This window comes from Saimiri boliviensis, chromosome 12 (genome assembly GCF_048565385.1).
Source record: "Saimiri boliviensis isolate mSaiBol1 chromosome 12, mSaiBol1.pri, whole genome shotgun sequence".
Taxonomy (NCBI): Eukaryota; Metazoa; Chordata; class Mammalia; order Primates; family Cebidae; genus Saimiri; species Saimiri boliviensis.
The window spans coordinates 111328581-111346072 of record NC_133460.1 but is presented as its reverse complement, the minus strand read 5'-3'; the positions used below and the strand labels follow the sequence as shown (position 1 = coordinate 111346072).

Here is a 17492-nt window from a genome sequence, read left to right as displayed (position 1 = left end):
CCAGGGCCTGATAAAGGAGCTCGGAGCAGAGGTGTATAATCTATACCTCTAAACAAAATGGAAAAAGGATCAGGCTGCCTGCCTGAAGCGTCCCACAACTGGAACCTGAAATGTCCACGACACCAGTGTCCTGAGTCTCTGCTTTGCGGTCTTAAAGAACTAGAGGGTGAGAAAGACAAAAAGCATGGGAGGTGAGAGGAGGAACAGGAACCCTGGTCTTTCAGGAATTTCCACAATGAAACAGCAGACAGTTCTGGAAAATGCCTGAGTATCACAGAACTGTATCCTCCCATCCACCCTGCCCCCTCCTAGAGGTCCCTAAGCCAAGTCAAACAGAGAAGATGCATACAGCTTCTGACAAGCCACACGCTGGGAAGCTTTAGAATGGTGCTGGGACACAAGTCACCTCTCCAGGGGCTCTGGTCTGTAGGTGCACAGCCAGCATCCCCGCCCAGCCTCTCCAGTGGCCACCCAGACATGACGCAAGCATGTGGGAGCAAGTTTGATGAGGGCTATTTTGAGAGACTGGAGGATTTTGATGGCTAATAGGGTTTGTTGAAGCTTAAAAGACAAGATCCGTCGAGAAATGTTCACAGGAGGATGATTTAGCATGAGTTATTTAAAGCAATCTATCGTTTTCAACTCTTCTACTTGTGAGGCCTCTCCAGGGCATTACGTAATAAGGCAGCATGAGCCGCAGGAATCGCCAACTTGGCCTGTATGCCATGCGTGGGCATTAGCGGGGAAATTGGTAAGAGGTGAAATATTAATATGGCCATCCTAGAGATATAGAGAGATCATAATATTTGACTATTCTCTGCACCCCTTCTCACTAATTACCTGACTTCATACTACAGTAAGAAGGCAGAAACCATACCGGGTTTTTTCCATCATCCAACCTCCACCTACATCCACACACAGGTTGACACCTGTACCTCCTGATACAACAAACCACCTGACCTTGCTCCTCGCCAGGCCAGCCCTTCCTCTGCCATCCCTTTCCTCTAGAACTCACTTCCCCCATGAACCTCCTCCACCCGTGTTCCCACCTTCACCCATCATCCTCTCCTCTCCAGAGTATTCCCAACGTGCCCTAAATCAACAGCAAATACCTACAAACTCTCCAGGTATCACAGCTTCCGACACACCATCTGTCTGACCCTGAGCGCCATGAAAACCCAATGAGTGCCCCCAGCCAGGGTGCCTACCTCCTTCCAGACCTTCCTCCGTGCCCCACAGCAGGCTGGCCTCCTCCTCTGCCATTCTACTCCACTGAGGCAGCTCTGGTCCATGTGAGCAGTGACCTCTATGTGGCAAAATCCTCTGGTTACTTTGTTAACGAGAGGAATCTCTCTCAGGAATCCAACAGTGTCTTCTCTCTCCTGGATTTTTTTCCTCTATTACTGACTCCTGCTCTTGGTCTCCTTTGCTGACTTATCTTCTACTGCTAACCCCAGATATCAAAGTGCCCTGGGGCATTAGACTGGGTTGTCTTCTCTTCTCTAGTGACACTGCTCCCCAAGTGGCCTAAATATCATCATCTAAATGCTAATGGCATCCCAAATGGTACCTTCTATCCTTACCATTCTTCTGAACATCAGTGTTGAATTTCCAGTTGCTAGCTTAACTTCTCTATCCGGCCACCTCCTGGGCACCTCAGAATGAACCAGGCCACACACCCACAGAGGGGGAAACATCTCCACTAAGCGTGTGAAATTTATTCTTGGGAGGGGGTCAGATAACATTTTAGATCTTACTCTGTTTGTGGTTCCCCAAAGCATACCCTACCCCACAAATTCTTATTTCTTAGCATTTAATTTCCCTTGTTAATTACATTTAAATTTAATTTACTCCTCTCCTTAGGAGGGTCATAATGGGAAAAAATAAATAAATAAAAAAGGTTGAGAAACACGGCTCTAGGCCAAAACAGAGATCAGGAACACTCCCACCTTGCAAGCCTGCTTCTTTATCATTAAACATTCCACCAATCACTTTTGGCTCAAACTAAAAATATTAAGAGTTTTGCTTGACTATTCATTTTTCTTCACTGTTTTTTTTTTTTTTTTTTTTGAAACAGAATCTCGCTCTGTCACCAGGCTGGAGTGCAATGAGACGACTTTAGTATACTGCAACCTCTGTGTCCTGGGTTCAAGCGATTCTCCTGCCTCAGCCTCCAGAGTAGCTGGGACTACAGGCATGAGCCACCATGCATCGCTAGCTTTTGTATTTTTAGTAGAAACGGGGTTTCACCATGTTGGCCAGGATGGTCTTGATCTCTTGACCTCGCAATCCACCCGCTTTGGCCTCCCAAAGTTCTGGGATTATAGGTGTGAGCCACGGTGCCCGGCCTGTCTTCACTTCTTACATCTAGTTTGCACAGGTTCATGTGGCCTCCAAAACGCACCCACATCTCTCATCGTTTTCCTCTGCCCAGTGACTGCTTTAGCCGCAGACATGGCCATCACTTGTCTACTTTATCCCCAGGGTTCCTCACTGGGCCTCCAATTTGCACACAAATCTCCTACTCCCTGAGCTCTGCAGTGGCCCAAACAGTCTCTGAAAAACATCAGGCAGTGACAGCATTGCTGTTTTAAAGTTTCCAGCAACTTTTCATCTCTAAATGAATGCAGGCTATTACAGCAAGCCCAGCCTTTTTTCTGTTCCATGGGTTCCCTCCAGTCCCTCTTCACCCAAAAGTTCCTCTCTCACTGGAGGTATACATGGCTTCTTTAAGCTAAAACACCACCCCAAATCCAAGCTCCAAGCAGAGTACGAATGGAAACCAGCATCAGGACATGCCCTTTCTCTACTGTTTGTGTCAGTATTCGAAACTCACTTTATCAAGCACTCTATGTGGGAGCTCACGATTCACAGCAGACACGCAATTATGTGAATACTGCTCTGAAATGCCAGGCCCTGTGAATTACATGCAGAGCATGTTTACCCCCAAGCGTATCTCATAAGAAACAGTTTATTCTAAATCCAGCTTCTTAGGCTGAGTATCATAAATAAATACATCTATCCATTAATCGGCTTGCTTTTTAGGTCCCATTTCCAAATCATCTGCAGGCTATTAGCTTTTTTTTTTTTTCTTTTTGAGATGGTCTTGCTCTATCACCCAGGCTGGAGTGCAGCGGCATGACCTCAGCTCACTGCAACCTCCGAGACCCAGGTTTAAGCAGTTCTCCTGCCTCAGCCTCCCAAGTAGCTGGGACTACAGGTGCGTACCATCACATCTGTCTGATTTTTTGTATGTTTAGTAGAGATGGGGTTGCATCATGTTGCCCAGGGTTGACTCGAACTTCTGAGCTCAGGCAATCTGCCCACCTCAGCCTCCCGAAGTGCTGGGATTACAGGTGTGAGCCATCAAACCCAGGTGCTAATAGCTAATTAAAAATACCTTCTGCACAATATGGTGTGGCAACAGATAGCAATGAGATGCCCATTTACCTTTGAGCAGCAATAACATTCAGTCTGAAGAATCCAATCAGATTTCTGCTCCCATATTCTGAGGGATATTGGGGATAGCTGCAAGGAGCCAGCTTGGGGTTAGCAGGGAGCGGGGGACTGCCAGGGTCAAAGCTGAAGCTGCCACTTATCGAATCCCACACAGCTGCCTAGACTTCCTCAGCTAAGGCAAAGGAAGGCACACAGCAAAAGGGTGAAGGGTGAATGCTGGGAAACTCCTCAAAGCAGTACCAAAGTGGGAGGTATTTATGGTTCAGTCTCAGTCCAAGGAGCCCAGCCCTACAACTCACCCACCTTTCCAAAACATGCATCCCACCCACTGCCTCTCAGTTGCAGAATTCAATTTGTTAACTTCTGATCTTTCGGCTCTTGGAGGAAACTTCATTTTAGTGTTTTACGCTGACACAAAGAATAAAAAGAGAAGGTGAGGCCATCCAGCATGATCACAGAAGAGAAGAGGAAAAGGGGCTGATATAGTTTGGCTGTGTCCCCACCCAAATCTCATCTTGAATTCCCACGTGTTATGGGAGGAATCTGGTAGGAAGTAACTGAATCGTGGGGGCAGGCCTGTGCTGTTCTGTTCTCATGATAGTGAATAAGTCTCACAAGATCTAACAGTTTTAAAAAGAAAAGTTTCCCTGCACAAGCTCTCTTCTCTTGTCTGCTGCCATGTGAGACATGTCTTTCAACTTCTGCCATGATGCTGATGCCTTCCCAGCCAACAGAACCACTGTAAGTGGTTGAGTGGTTTCTTTCGTAATTGCCCAGTTTTGAGTATGTCTTTATCAGCATTGTGAAAACAGACTAATGCAGGGGTGGTCCTCCAACTTTTTCTGCCAAGCAATATCACTGAAGCAACAGCAACAAACCAGAAAAACTAAAAAAAGAAATCTTTTCTGTCTATAAAAAATAGATTGCATACTGAGAAAAGTGGCAAGTGCTAAAAGCTGCCCATCCAGTCAGACAGCAAAAGAACTCCTTCCCTTTCTGGGGATGGTTAATATTTATATTTACAAATATTAGCCTTTAGCACAATCTATGTCTTCCTAGGACTCTGTGTGTCCATGACATGGAGCCAGTGGTCGCCGAGATTTGAGTCTGAAGAACAGCTCACAGTGGCATCTCTGCCAGAGCATGGAGGAAAGAGGCTTCAGTGTGGGGCTTTTGCTTTGAATCATTAGAATCCACTGAACTGAAAAGATCAAGCTGTCAGAGTTCATTTTCTTCCTAAATCAACCAAACTGCAGAAGAACACAAAATATTTCCCTTCACAACATAATTTGTATCTTCAATTTACTTGCAGCTCTGGGAATCTGACAGGTACAGTATTAAGTAAAAACCCTTTTCTGAAGTCTTATTGGAAAGGTTGACCACAAAACAGCAAGTCTTCCTGCATAGCAGCCTCCCTGCCGCTGGAAGACCTGCCGCTGTGATGTTGGCTGGAACGTAGAAACATACATTGCCCTCGTGCATTTTGGTGGTAAATTTAGAACAACATTCAATTAAGGAATTAGCTCTGGCTAATAGATCTTCAAGAGAATAAGAGGTATTTGTTCACTGCATATTTATAGCTGCAATTCTTTCTTTGTGGATACAAAAATATAAAAAAGGGTAACTGCATTTTATTCTCCAAAAGGAACAGCGACGAAAGTACTCCATGTATTTCATTGATTAACTTTGTGATAAAGAACATTTCCTGGGGACATGCTTTCTTTCAGCCTGGCAGTTACACAGTCACTGCCTATTGAGCACCTACTGTGTGCTGGATAATGGGACAGCCCATGGTGCAACCATTGAGAAGTTCAGAAGAGATTCCCTCGCTGAATGTCAAAGACCCATGCACAGAGGCACGTGACAAATAGTAAGTGTCACAAAGAAAGGTCTTGCATGCAAAATGTCACGGTGCGGTAAACACTTTGATTCCATGGAGAAAATAAAAATATTATCATTTCTTTATAGACCTGAAGATGTATTACACATGTGAATTTTTAAAAATTTAAGCATATCACAGACAGGCTTTCTTGAAGATGGAGACAGTGTATTCCACTTTATTTCCTATTTTGTGTTGAAAAAATAGCAGGAGCTTGATAAAGAATGGTGGAACTGCATGTTTGATTTTCAAGATAATTTCATTTTTTAATGGCATTTCGTGAAGCTTCCACACAGCAAGGATGCTGAGCCTTGCTACCCAGATAGTCGCCAGCAGGTGGGTCCATTCAGTTTCTTTCTACAAGCATCTTCAAAAGAAATTTTAAATGTCATCCAACAAAAAACGCTATTAAGAGACAAAAAGAAAACCTGCAGTCATGGAGCAGAGAAAGATATCTACAGCACACATACCTGACCCAGGGATCTTATCCAGAACACACACACACACACACACACACCCCAGAACACACACACACACACACACACACACAAAACACACACACACACACACACACACACCCCAGAACACACACACACACACACGCCCCATAACACACACACACACACACACACCAGAACACACACATACACACACACACACCCCAGAACACACATACACACACACACACACCCCAGAACACACACACACACACCCACACCCCAGAACACACACACCCCAGAACACACACACACACACACCCCAGAACACACACACACACACACACACATATAACCCTTGTAAGCATCGAAAAAAGGGACAAGAGGCTTGAATACAAGAGAAAATAAAAATGATGATAATTTCTCATAAAAAAATGTACTCAACCCAATCAGATATCAAGGAAAGGTGAGTTTAACATAATCGCACTACACACCATCAGACTGGATAAAGAAAAATCAGTCTGATGGTATAAAGTATGACTGAGACTACGCAGCGACGTGAACACTGCTTGGCGGGCGGGGATGTGTAAAAAGGTAGAATCAAACTCTGGACAACAGTGAAGCCTTCTCTGCAGTCTTGCTGGAAAGGAAGGTGGCAGCTCCTACAGAAGGTGAAGACACACAGCTCCGCTGCCTCCACACCACTGTACACCCCTGAGAGTGGCTCAGATGAAAAATAATCACCATGGCACACACAGGCAAGGACACTGGGAAAGTGGAATGGAGGGAGGAAGGAAGAGAGCTCAGCCATGCGCTTTATGTGTTCTGGGTGGCACAGGCTGGCATCAGCTGTGATTCATTCAGTGGAGCATGAAATCAATAGAAGGGGTAGAATGCAAAATTATATTTATTTATTAAGTGAAAAGGAATAGAATGGATGAGATGGAACAGAACAGAACAGAATAAAACCATGGAAGTGCTCTACATAGTAAGGAATTCTCACTCAGTTACACCTTGATGGGGGTGGGAGGTGCACCAAGCCCTGATTGGAAACGTTTTTCTTCCTTGGAGTTTTGTTCAAAAACGTTTGGAAGTCCCTGCTTAGCTTTTCTTGCAAGAACAACTGAGCCTGTGGAGGTGTGGTCAGGGCTGAGAGGCACACTGATTTGAGAGGAAGACACCCCTGCCACAGGAGCAAAGGACAACAGCTCGCAGGGAGCTCTGGGGAGCCGGCTTCAGAACTCCATCCTATCCAACGGGTCCTGCATATGATTGGCAGGAGGGTGGGAGAAGGAGAGGAGGCAGGTGGAGTCCCCAGTTCCTGTCAGGCTCTGTAGACAGTGTCACTTACTGTTATCAAAACTAAGCATGGTCAGGAGCCGGCCTTCATTCACTGATGACCTCCTTGGCAAGCTCATTCCTCTTGTGCCAATGGGGCTTCCCAAGGAGCTGCATGGATGGTGGGTGTCACTGTCCACATTTTACATGCCTGGCCTTGGATGGCGCTTAAGAGCAACCAGTTCTGCAGTGTGCCTTGCTACTCACACAGGGGGCCTGGAGCCACTCATTCAACCCCCTGATCTCAGAACCTCATCTGCACATGAGGGATGTGGGATCCTCTCTGGGGACTGCAGCTCTGTCCTTCTAAGATGCCAAGGCAGACAGGAACACCATTTTGGTGACCAGCTTCTGAACAGAGACAACTGCACAAGACCTCTGCTTGACAGTGTGTCAGTCATGTCATGTAAAGCAATTTACAAATGCTACTTCCAGGAAAATAGCAAGCCAAGTGGGTTGACTTAATTACCTATAAATCAAGGAAAACTCTAATTTGAATATAAACAAATATCCTCACAAGAGGAGAGTGAATCTAAGAAAGCAAAGAACTATATTTCTTTCTAATATAATTTCTCAATACATGTACTAAGTGCTCTGAATCTCCAAGGCAATGTCTATGCTTCAAACTCTTACCTGTGGCCTCAATTCTCAGACTCAGAGGGACAATGTCAAACAATCATATTACGGTTATCTTCATGAAAATGGAGGTGGCCACAAACACCACCTATTGCAAGGTCACTGCAGGTCAGGCTCTGAACAAGGCACCCTCATGCACTTTCTCATTTATTCCCCCTAAACACTCCAGCAAGCCTTGACTTCTGCCTCTAATTTGAGAAACTACAGCACAGGCTAAATCTGCCAAACACTAAATTTACAAAGCTAACAAGTGGTGGTGCGTGGATTTGACCTGACAAGCTGACTCCAGAGCCTAGCTCCCAACCCTTGTACTGAAGGTGGCCTCTGGCTGGGAGAGGTAGAGAGGAAAGGCCTGTGGCCACTCCTTCACCCCAGGCTCGGCAGAATGGGGTTGTAGAGGCTGGCAGCCCAAGCACCCCAAGAACAGGCACTTGCTAATATTTCAATGCATGCCCCATCTGCCAGGCAGGACTGGAGGTAGCCCTGGTGTATAAAATCATTACTGTGATTCCAATGTCATCTTACTCTCAACCACCCCAAACCAAACCCCACAGAATCTCCTACAAAGACACTGGAGCACCTGGCAGGGCGACTTGGGGAAACTGTCTGCAATTCTCAGACACCCCTGTAATAAGTGAAGACCCGTCCTCCTATCTTCAACAGGCGGCTGAGAAATGAGGAAACAAAGAGAAGAGAGTCACTACAATAAATCACATGTATTTCTTTCTTTCTTATTTTTTTCTGAGACGACATCTCGCCCTGTTGCCCAGGCCGGGGTGCAATGGCGCAATCTCCATGCACTGCAACCTCCACCTCCTGGGTTCAAGCAATTCTCCTGTCTCAGCCTCCTAAGTAGCTGGGACTACAGGCACATGCCACCATACCTGGTTAATTTTTTTCTTTTTGATTTTTAGTACAAACAGGGGTTTTGCCATATTGGTTGGGCTGGTCTTGAATTCCTGACCTCAAGTGATCCACCAGCCTTGGACATTCAAAGTGCTGGGATTATAGGCATGAGCCACCGCACCCAGCCATAAATCACATATATTTCTAACAGTTACTTAGCATCACTGAGACTCTGTTTTTTTCATCTATAACATGGAGACACTACTGACATTTTGGATGAAATGACTCTTTGTGGCAGGGGGCTGTCTCCTGCATGAAAAGATGTTTACCAGCATCCCTGGTTTCTACCCACTAAATGCCAACAGCCCTCTCCCCCGACGTTGTGACAACAACGATGTGTCTGGACATTGTCCATTTTCCTCTAGGGAAAACAACTGTCCTTGTTTGAGAGCTACCAAAAAGACACGGAAGACACTGCCTGGCAAGCCAGCAAGGACTCAGTTAACTTGGTCCTCCTGTTCCTGTTCTAGACCTAAAAGCATCATACCAGAGGGTCCTATACTGCATAGACTTTCTTCCAAGTCCCAGTAGCACAGGAGGTTAAAACTTAGCATGAGAGGACCTGAAGGAGGACAGTAAGAAAGTGTTTTTCCTCCATGTTGCTGCCTGCGGAGAGATGTCTCATGCAAAAAATAGAGAGGGCACTTGGCTTCGGTCCTCATAGCGTGAAGTGCCTCCTCCGGCATCGAGTGTCAGCGGGATGTGGCATCGGTACCAGCCAGGCACTCCTGACGAGGTGTGCATGGCCTCTGAGAATTCTTAAACAGATTGTGCCCTTTTCAAACTTTCCTCTAAAGCGAGCTTCCCTAAATAAGAGTCCTGCTGAGAGCTCTTCATCACTGCCACTCCTTAGAGAGCACGTTGATTTTTCATCTCTGAATTAAAAATTTAAAAGAGGCCGTCTACATAAAACCACACAGTTTAAGATATCGAGGCTATGTGCAATACGTTGGTTATAAACAACCAGGTAAATCTCTGGAAATTATTTGTTTTAGTTATTAAGCAAACTAATACAAAAAAAGCAAAAGCGTATATGCCACGGAATAACTGTTACAGAAAGTATCTGAAGTAATTTATGAACACGCCTTAAGAACGAACAGAACTGCAACAGGTCGCATTTGGGTGTAGCTCAGTTTCCAGCCCAAGGTGCGGTAGGCTCTCATACACCATCTGCAACCATATCTAGGCCCAAAAGTTGCTGAGAGAGAACTGTCAATGTCCCTATCCACTCTAAAAGCAACCCCTGGAAAGAAAACTAAAATGAGTGACACAGCAACACGGCCCCAGTGGGTCCTTTTCCTGCTGCTGGGTCCAGAGCATTATCACTGGATCCAAGTCAGCGTCTGTCTCGAAATCCTGATGCATCGCAACAGCCAACACAGCCCCAAAGAAACGTCTCATGTGTTTCTCTGGGAAGCTTCACAGAAACGCACTCAGGTACAGCCCAAGTTAGCCCACCTAGGAAGCAGACCTATAGTCCTGGTGCCTGCCAACCAGGAACTCTGGGCTGTGAAATGCCTCAGATTAGGCCAGTTTTCTTAGAGAGGAAGAAGGCTCAAAGAGTAATATTATTAAGTGCACGAGCTGGAGTAAAATGCAGGTATGAAGAACCCTAGGGACATTTTCATTCCAGAATGTTTTCACTACACAGACTTCGAATTCCTATTTTTTTTTAACCCCAAACCTACAGGTATATATATGTATAAAATATACATACATACATATATATATATATATATATATATATGCATATAAAATTCACAGAGACCATGCACATTTTATCATGAGCACCTGGCTGGTGTTAATGTCACATCCCACTGGCACTTAATGCCAGAGGAGCCATTTCATATTATAAGGACCGAAGCCAAGTGCTCTCTCTATTTTATGCATGAAACATCTCTTGGCACAAAGCAAAACATAGAGGCAGTACACACACACACACACACACACGCACACGCACACACACACACATACACACACACACACAGAGAGAGAGAGAGAGAGAGAGAGAGAGGCAGAGGTTTTGGTCCTTAGCTAGTTGTGCTGTGACAGTGTTTCTGTCAACAACTGCTATATACCGTTTCAAAGGAAAAAAAAAGTCCTAAAGTATGCCTAAAATCAAGCCACTGGATGTGCTAAGTCTCAATAGTAAGCCAATCAATTTTAAAAATGAATTAAATGAGAAGTCAGCCGGGCGCGGTGGCTCAAGCCTGTAATCCCAGCACTTTGGGAGGCTGAGGCGGGTGGATCACGAGGTCAAGAGATTGAGACCATCCTGGTCAACATGGTGAAACCCTGTCTCTACTAAAAATGCAAAAAATTAGCTGGGCATGGTGGTGCGTGCCTGTAATCTCAGCTACTCAGGAGGCTGAGGCAGGAGAATTGCCTGAATTCAGGAGGCGGAGGTTGTGGTGAGCCGAGATCACACCATTGCACTCCAGCCTGGGTAACAAGAGCGAAATTCTGTCTCAAAAAAGAAAAAAGAGAAGTCACAACATCAACTAAAATCCAGATTTCAAAGAAAGGAAAAAAAGATGGTAAGAAGCAATAATCTAAGAGTTTCTCAAGCCCCAAATGCTTTATAACCATGATTTCAACCTGCACAAAGAATTTTTAACTATGCACCCGTAATTGGGAAGCAGAGGTACTTCTCTGGATGAAGGCAGAACAGGAAGGAAAACACGCAGTCCTCCTCATCCAGCCATCCACAGGCTGCCACTGGTGCCACAGTCCTGGGGGCAGGTCCCCTGCACGTGGCCACGAACTCTTGCCTCTCTCCCATCCTAAGGCAAGTAGTGCATTTTCTCTGATCCAAGCCCTCAGCTCAGTGCAGCCGAGGACTAAAATTCCTTCATGGCAATGAAACCAAAGAGCAAAGGTCCTGTAAACAGCCTGTCCTGCAAATCCGCCTTCTGAGCACGAACACGGCTTATCCTTAAGGAACTGGCATCTTCAAGGCGGAATCCCTTTCTAGGGCTCAAGACCTTTTCCTGTCCTGACTAGAAGCCAAATTAATTTTGGCAGGAATATCGGGGAGCTTGCCATCCTGGACTCTGATACATCTGGTAGACACTATTTATGAGTGAGGAAATGTATTATATTTAAAAGGGGAGAAATCGTTAAATTACAAAAATAAGCATGGAAGACTTTCCTCATGAAAGGAGCTGCATGTGGTATGAGTGTGTCCATATACATCATGTGCGTCAGGCTGGTGAAAACGTAATGTGCTGCGCCAATGGGTTGAGGAAAACACCTCCTGGTTGAAAGAAGGATGAATCGTGGGGAGAAGAGGAGAGGCCACAGAGAAATAAGCCAAGGTGATCGTCAAAATGTGGTCGAGACATGAACATCCTCCACCCTTTGTAGACTGCAAGCATCATCCTGATCTGTTCTGGGACGGTTTCCATATGCCATGCTTTTTCCTTTTTTGTTTCTTTTTTTTTTTTTTTAAATGAGTAACACATAGACACTGGAAATAAATAGCAACATGATATCACAAACCCCAAATAGGGGTGAAACTTCGAAGCTGGAAAGGACAAGTCTAAGATTAACTGATTGCAGATACGACAAAACCGAACAATAGTTTTTGACTGACAGTCTCTAATGTTCAAATGGTCAATGATTAGACATGACTAAATGGGGCAGGTCACCGAAATCCCCTTCATTTGATGAGCTAGTCTTTCAAACAGGTCTGATAACAACCAACCCGTATTACAACCAACAAGCTAACTGGTAACATCTAATGCATTTCCTAATTGAAATAATAATCTCTTCTGTTTTCTATGGGTAGAATTTTGATTACTCAACGGATTCCTTCCCTATGATCTTCTCTTGATCAATATCTCCTATATAAAGATCTACATCATGGCCAGCTGTAATGGCTTATGCCTGTAATCCCAGCACTTTGGGAGGACAAGGTGGGTGGATCGCTTGGGCTCAGGAGTTCGAGACCAGTCTGGGCAATAGGGCAAAACTCCATCTCTCCAAAAAAATAAACCCACAAAAAATTAGCTGGGTGCCGTAGTATGTGGCTGTAGTCCCAGCTACCCAGAAAGCTCAGCTTGGAGGATTGCTTGAATCCAGTAGGTAAGGGCAGCAGTAAGCCATGATCATGCCACTGTACTCCAGCCTGGGCAACAGAGTGAAACCCTGTCTCAGGAAAAACAAGAAAAAGAAAAAAGTACATTGTAAATTGCCAGTTTCCCCTTATAAATGGCAAGGATCATTTTCCCCATCCAGTGAGAACCTGGCAACCACCTTATTTGCCTTTATGTTTTGTCTTGCAGTTAGCTCTGAGTGTTTTGACTTCTAGAAAGCATCGTTTTCTCTGTGATTTTACATATTCTATGTTTATGTTCTTAGAACGTTTACTTGCAAGACATACCAAGTCCTCTATGAAAGTGTGTGGGCTACAAACCTCTAATCATTATTTCCAGTAGGTTCCAGCCTACCATGGAAGAGAACCGGAAGTGTAAAACACAAAACCTACACCAACAGAGAGGAACACCTTAAAGCAATGGATAATCACAGTTGCAAACTACACTCGCTCTGAGAAAATGCAAGTGCTGGTTTCACTGCTTTCTTATCCTGAGAGCAGAGGGGACAGCAGGCAGGGAGGACTAGGGAAGAGGTGAACCGAGTAGCTGAATTTCTAAAAACTCTGTTAGAAGTCTTGAGTAGTTGACAACTGTGGATAAGGTTTTGTTCCATGCTATGTAGTCAATATGAACAATAAAGTCCAACTCCAAAAACAGGAAAAATTACAGTCAGTACTGTCCTCTCTCCCACCCACTGCATGTTGTCGCAATGCCTTTCTCAAACAAAAGGAAAGCAGTTAATAAGAAATGGTTTCTTCGGCCAGGCGTAGTGGCTCACGCCTGTAATCCCAGCACTTTAGGAGGCTGAGGCAGGTGGATCACGAGGTCAGGAGTTTGAGACCAGCCTGACCAACATGGTGAAACTCTGTCTCTACTAAAAGTACAAAAATTAGCCAGGTGTGGGGATGTGTGCCTGTAATCCCAGCTACTCTGGAGGCTGAGGCAGGAGAATCGCTCGAACCCGGCAGGCAGAGGTTGCAGTGAGCTGAGATCACGCCATTGCATTCCAGCCTGGGTGACAGAGCGAGACTCCATCCCCGCGCCCCACCCCGCCAAAAAAAAGAAAGAAATGGTTTATTCGAGGTGAAAAAGGGAAAAAGGGATTCGGTTTACCTGACAGATTCACTTCCTACCAGGTCACTCCTATCACTTCAAATTCTAGTAGGGGTTATTAGTATATAAACTCAAGCACCCCAATGGAACCCTACATCAAACCCTAGGACTAGAAGAGACACCAAAATTCAAGCAATTGGTCACATTCTCATTACTAGCCAAGGAGAACTCTGTGCCAGCCATGCTATGACTGCTGGCCATCAGACGATGCTGCACACACAGAGTGTGAATCTCAGAAAGTCAGCTAATAAAGAGTCCCAGGATGGATACCGGCACGTAGGTGCCAACAGGGAAAGGTCTGTGCTTCCAGCAGAACCCAAGAGCTTCAAAGAAAACTTAGCAGCTGCTCCCCTCTGGGAATATTATAAAGCACTTCTGGGTGCTAGCACACAAGCACGCTTCTACTCTTTCTGTGCTGTGCTTATCTTAAATGTCATCTTGCCATCTGGCACTCTCATATCCTAGAGCAGAGCTATAATGTCAGGCCATTGCCAATCAGTTTCTATCTTGAACATAACAACCAAGTGAACGCCGTCCTTTGGGATATTCATTAAAACCTCTAACTTTGATTCCTGATTTACAAGTTGTATCACAAAAACTAATAGACATTGCCTTTAATTACATTTTACAAGCCCCATGTTATCGAGGAAAGGTATGTTCACAGAGACAAAGATAAACAAGCACACAAATATATAAGAGACCGCAGAGGCTGATTTTGTCAATTTCTAAGCCATAGGTGGTAAAACCGCATGTCCAACTGTGCGATTAAAACTGAAATACAGACTCCAGAAGCTTCAAGAACCACTGCTCACCCAGCTGAGGCAAGGAAGTTTCTGGTACTTGTTAAGACGTGGAGGGAGCAGGGAAGTCTGGCAACATATAAAATATTAATCTATGAAGTAAGAGGCAATATATATAGATATATATGGCAAGTAGATAAAGACACAGAATATGGTATCTGTAATTTCCATAAGGAGATTACTTTATGACAATACTGGGGGGACATTATTTTTCTAGACTGCACAGCAAGATTTGCTCGTCTGAAGCACATTAATAAATGGTGCATACACTTCTAAAGGTGCACAAAGATAAGTAGCAATGTAATGACTTCCATGCTCAAAATTCACTCATGTAAGCAGTAAGGCTTGTGGAAAAGCTGTGTCATGTTTTAAGGACACTCAGATAAAAACAAAACAAAAACTCATAATATTCTCTTGGGAAATAGGAGACCTATTTAAGACCACAAGGCAGGGTAGCTGGGCGGCTCAGGCATGGCTCTGGGGTGGATGCTCTGGATTTAAATTTTGGCACTAACCCTGCCCGGCTCTGTGTCTTTTGGCAAGTGACTCAACTTCCAAGCCTCAATTTTCCCATGTGTAAAGTGGGCATAAACACAGCGGCTGTCCCAGAGGGCTGCTGAGGGTATTAGGGATGTGGTGGCACGTGATGTCCCCACAGCAGTGCCTGGCGCTGGGAGGCACGCCCCATGTTAGCTCATCCTCAGCTCCAGAATGTGAACGTGCAACGCCTCACAAAGAATGGTGCCTACAGGGAAAGTGATGTCACCTTCATTTTGAAGCTGGCACTGAAGCAAAGGTGTCAAAGAATACCTAAGGGCCTGGGTGAGCACTGCTCCAACTGCTTTTATTCACGGTGCGCCTACTCCAAGAGTCTCCCGCTTAGGAAGGCAGCATCAAAATCTACTTATTTTGTGATTTTTTTAAGAGTCTGTTTTCAGCTGGAACATCAGGCCGTATCATTCTCTCTTCCCGCTTCACTGCCTTCCTCCTACAGCCAACCCCTGCACTACACGAAGAGGACTGCCACACTGGCCACGATGTAAAGCCACACCGTCATTAAGTAAGTGGTGTGGGGCTCAACCCTGGGAGTGTGATGGTTCTGGTTTGCTTCTCCAGAGACCCTGTCCAGCTGTCTCCAGACAGTTTCAAGTATCTGACCACATGGAGGCAATAACCTTCTTCAAAGGCCCACCTGATGCAGCTTCCAACCGTTCATGTTGTTTATTTCACATAAGGGGCAGATGGGGGCAGAAGGATGCGGGAATAAAAGTTACAGTTATCAGTGACCGACTCTGATTGGGACCTAAAATGCCTCCTCCGTGGCTGACTCTTGTGCTGTGTGGGCTTGGGAATCAACTTGGATAGGAATATTGATTTGTTTGAGCTTCTAAGAGTCAGAATCTCTGTAAATGAAAGTGCGTTTACTTGCAACCAACACCTCAACGCACAGGTACACACACCCACACCCACATGCACACACACAGATGAGCACAGGTAAACACACATGCATACACACACTCACATGCACACACATGCAAGCACACACACAGATGAGCATGGGTACACATGTGCACACACACACATGCACACGCATGCAAACACACACAGATGAGCACGGGTATACACACATGCACACACACATGCACACACATGCAAACACACACAGATGAGCATGGGTATACACATGCATACACATGCAAGCACACACACAGATAAGCACGGGTACACACATGCACACACACACTCACATGCACACACATGCAAACACACACAATAACACAGGTACACACACATGCACACATACAGATGAGCACGGGTACACACACATGCACACACATGCAAGCACACACACAGATGAGCACAGGCACACATCATTTTTCAGCAGGAAGCTCCCATGGAGGAAACACTGTCTACTCAACAACTTGGCCTCAGAGTGCTGGAATTCTTGATTAGACAGTTTGGGATAACATTTTATATAAAACAGAAAATAAAGTGTAGGGATTTTACATTTAGGCTGCTTCCCTTATCAAGACATCTTTCCAGCTGCAGCCTGTGTACACAATGGACAGGAGAACAAGGTGGACTTTACTACCACCAAGGTGAACTTCATCCTCAGAATTCTCATCGAATCAACCGCTGAGAGGACGCTGAGCGCTGGTGGCTTCTCCCTACAGAGTTTCCCTGTCCTCCAAACAATAGACCCTCTTCCGTTTCCAAGATGCAAAGGCTTCGGTCCAAAATGCCACTGCACCAACCTGCTGCTGCAGGGTGAGTTCCTCCGTCAGGCGCCGTGCCCTGCAGAGGGGTACCAGTGAGTAAGGACACTGGCCAGGGAAGGTTGCCCCTGGTTTGCAGCGAATTATTCATGATTCCAGGAAGTGTGGATCAAGCCACCTGCTCACCCTAGGAACAACAGAATATCCCAAGAGAAGCTGGACAGGGTCTCTGGAGAAGCAAACCAGAACCACTGCACTCCCAGGGTTGAGCTCCACACCACTTACTTAATGACGGTGCGGCTTTGCATGGCGAGCATGGCAGCCACCCTCATGTAGCACAGGGTTGGCGATAAGAGGAAGACAGTGAAGCAGGAAGAGAGAATGATGCAGCCTTGATATTTCAATGAGAAACAGCCTCTCAATTTTTTTTTTTTAAATCATAAAATAAGTAGTATTTGATGATGTCTTCCTAAGCAGGAGACCCTCTGAGTAGGAGCACCATGAATGCACATCGCACCTGACCTTTGTTGGAGCAGTGGTCACCCAGGGCCATGGAATCCACAGCCTGAGAGCAAGGACGTGGCGCTGTGCTGGGAGACCCAGAGAAGGTC

At 45.5% G+C, this 17492-nt stretch overlaps 1 protein-coding gene across 3 annotated transcripts in view; it reads right to left on the bottom strand.

Annotated features, from left to right (window-relative positions):
* The window catches only part of DOCK1 (dedicator of cytokinesis 1), a 535347-nt gene that overhangs the window by 177234 nt on the left and 340621 nt on the right, over positions 1-17492 (bottom strand). Inside the window, exon 30 of one of the 3 annotated variants that reach the window (XM_074383077.1) lies at positions 2038-16960. The exons of the other annotated variants lie outside the window; for them this stretch is intronic. Within the exon in view, the coding sequence (XP_074239178.1) occupies positions 16834-16960 (127 nt within the window). The 3' untranslated portion in view covers positions 2038-16833. Of the gene's footprint in view, positions 1-2037; positions 16961-17492 lie in introns of those variants that run through there. 3 annotated transcript variants of the gene reach the window in all.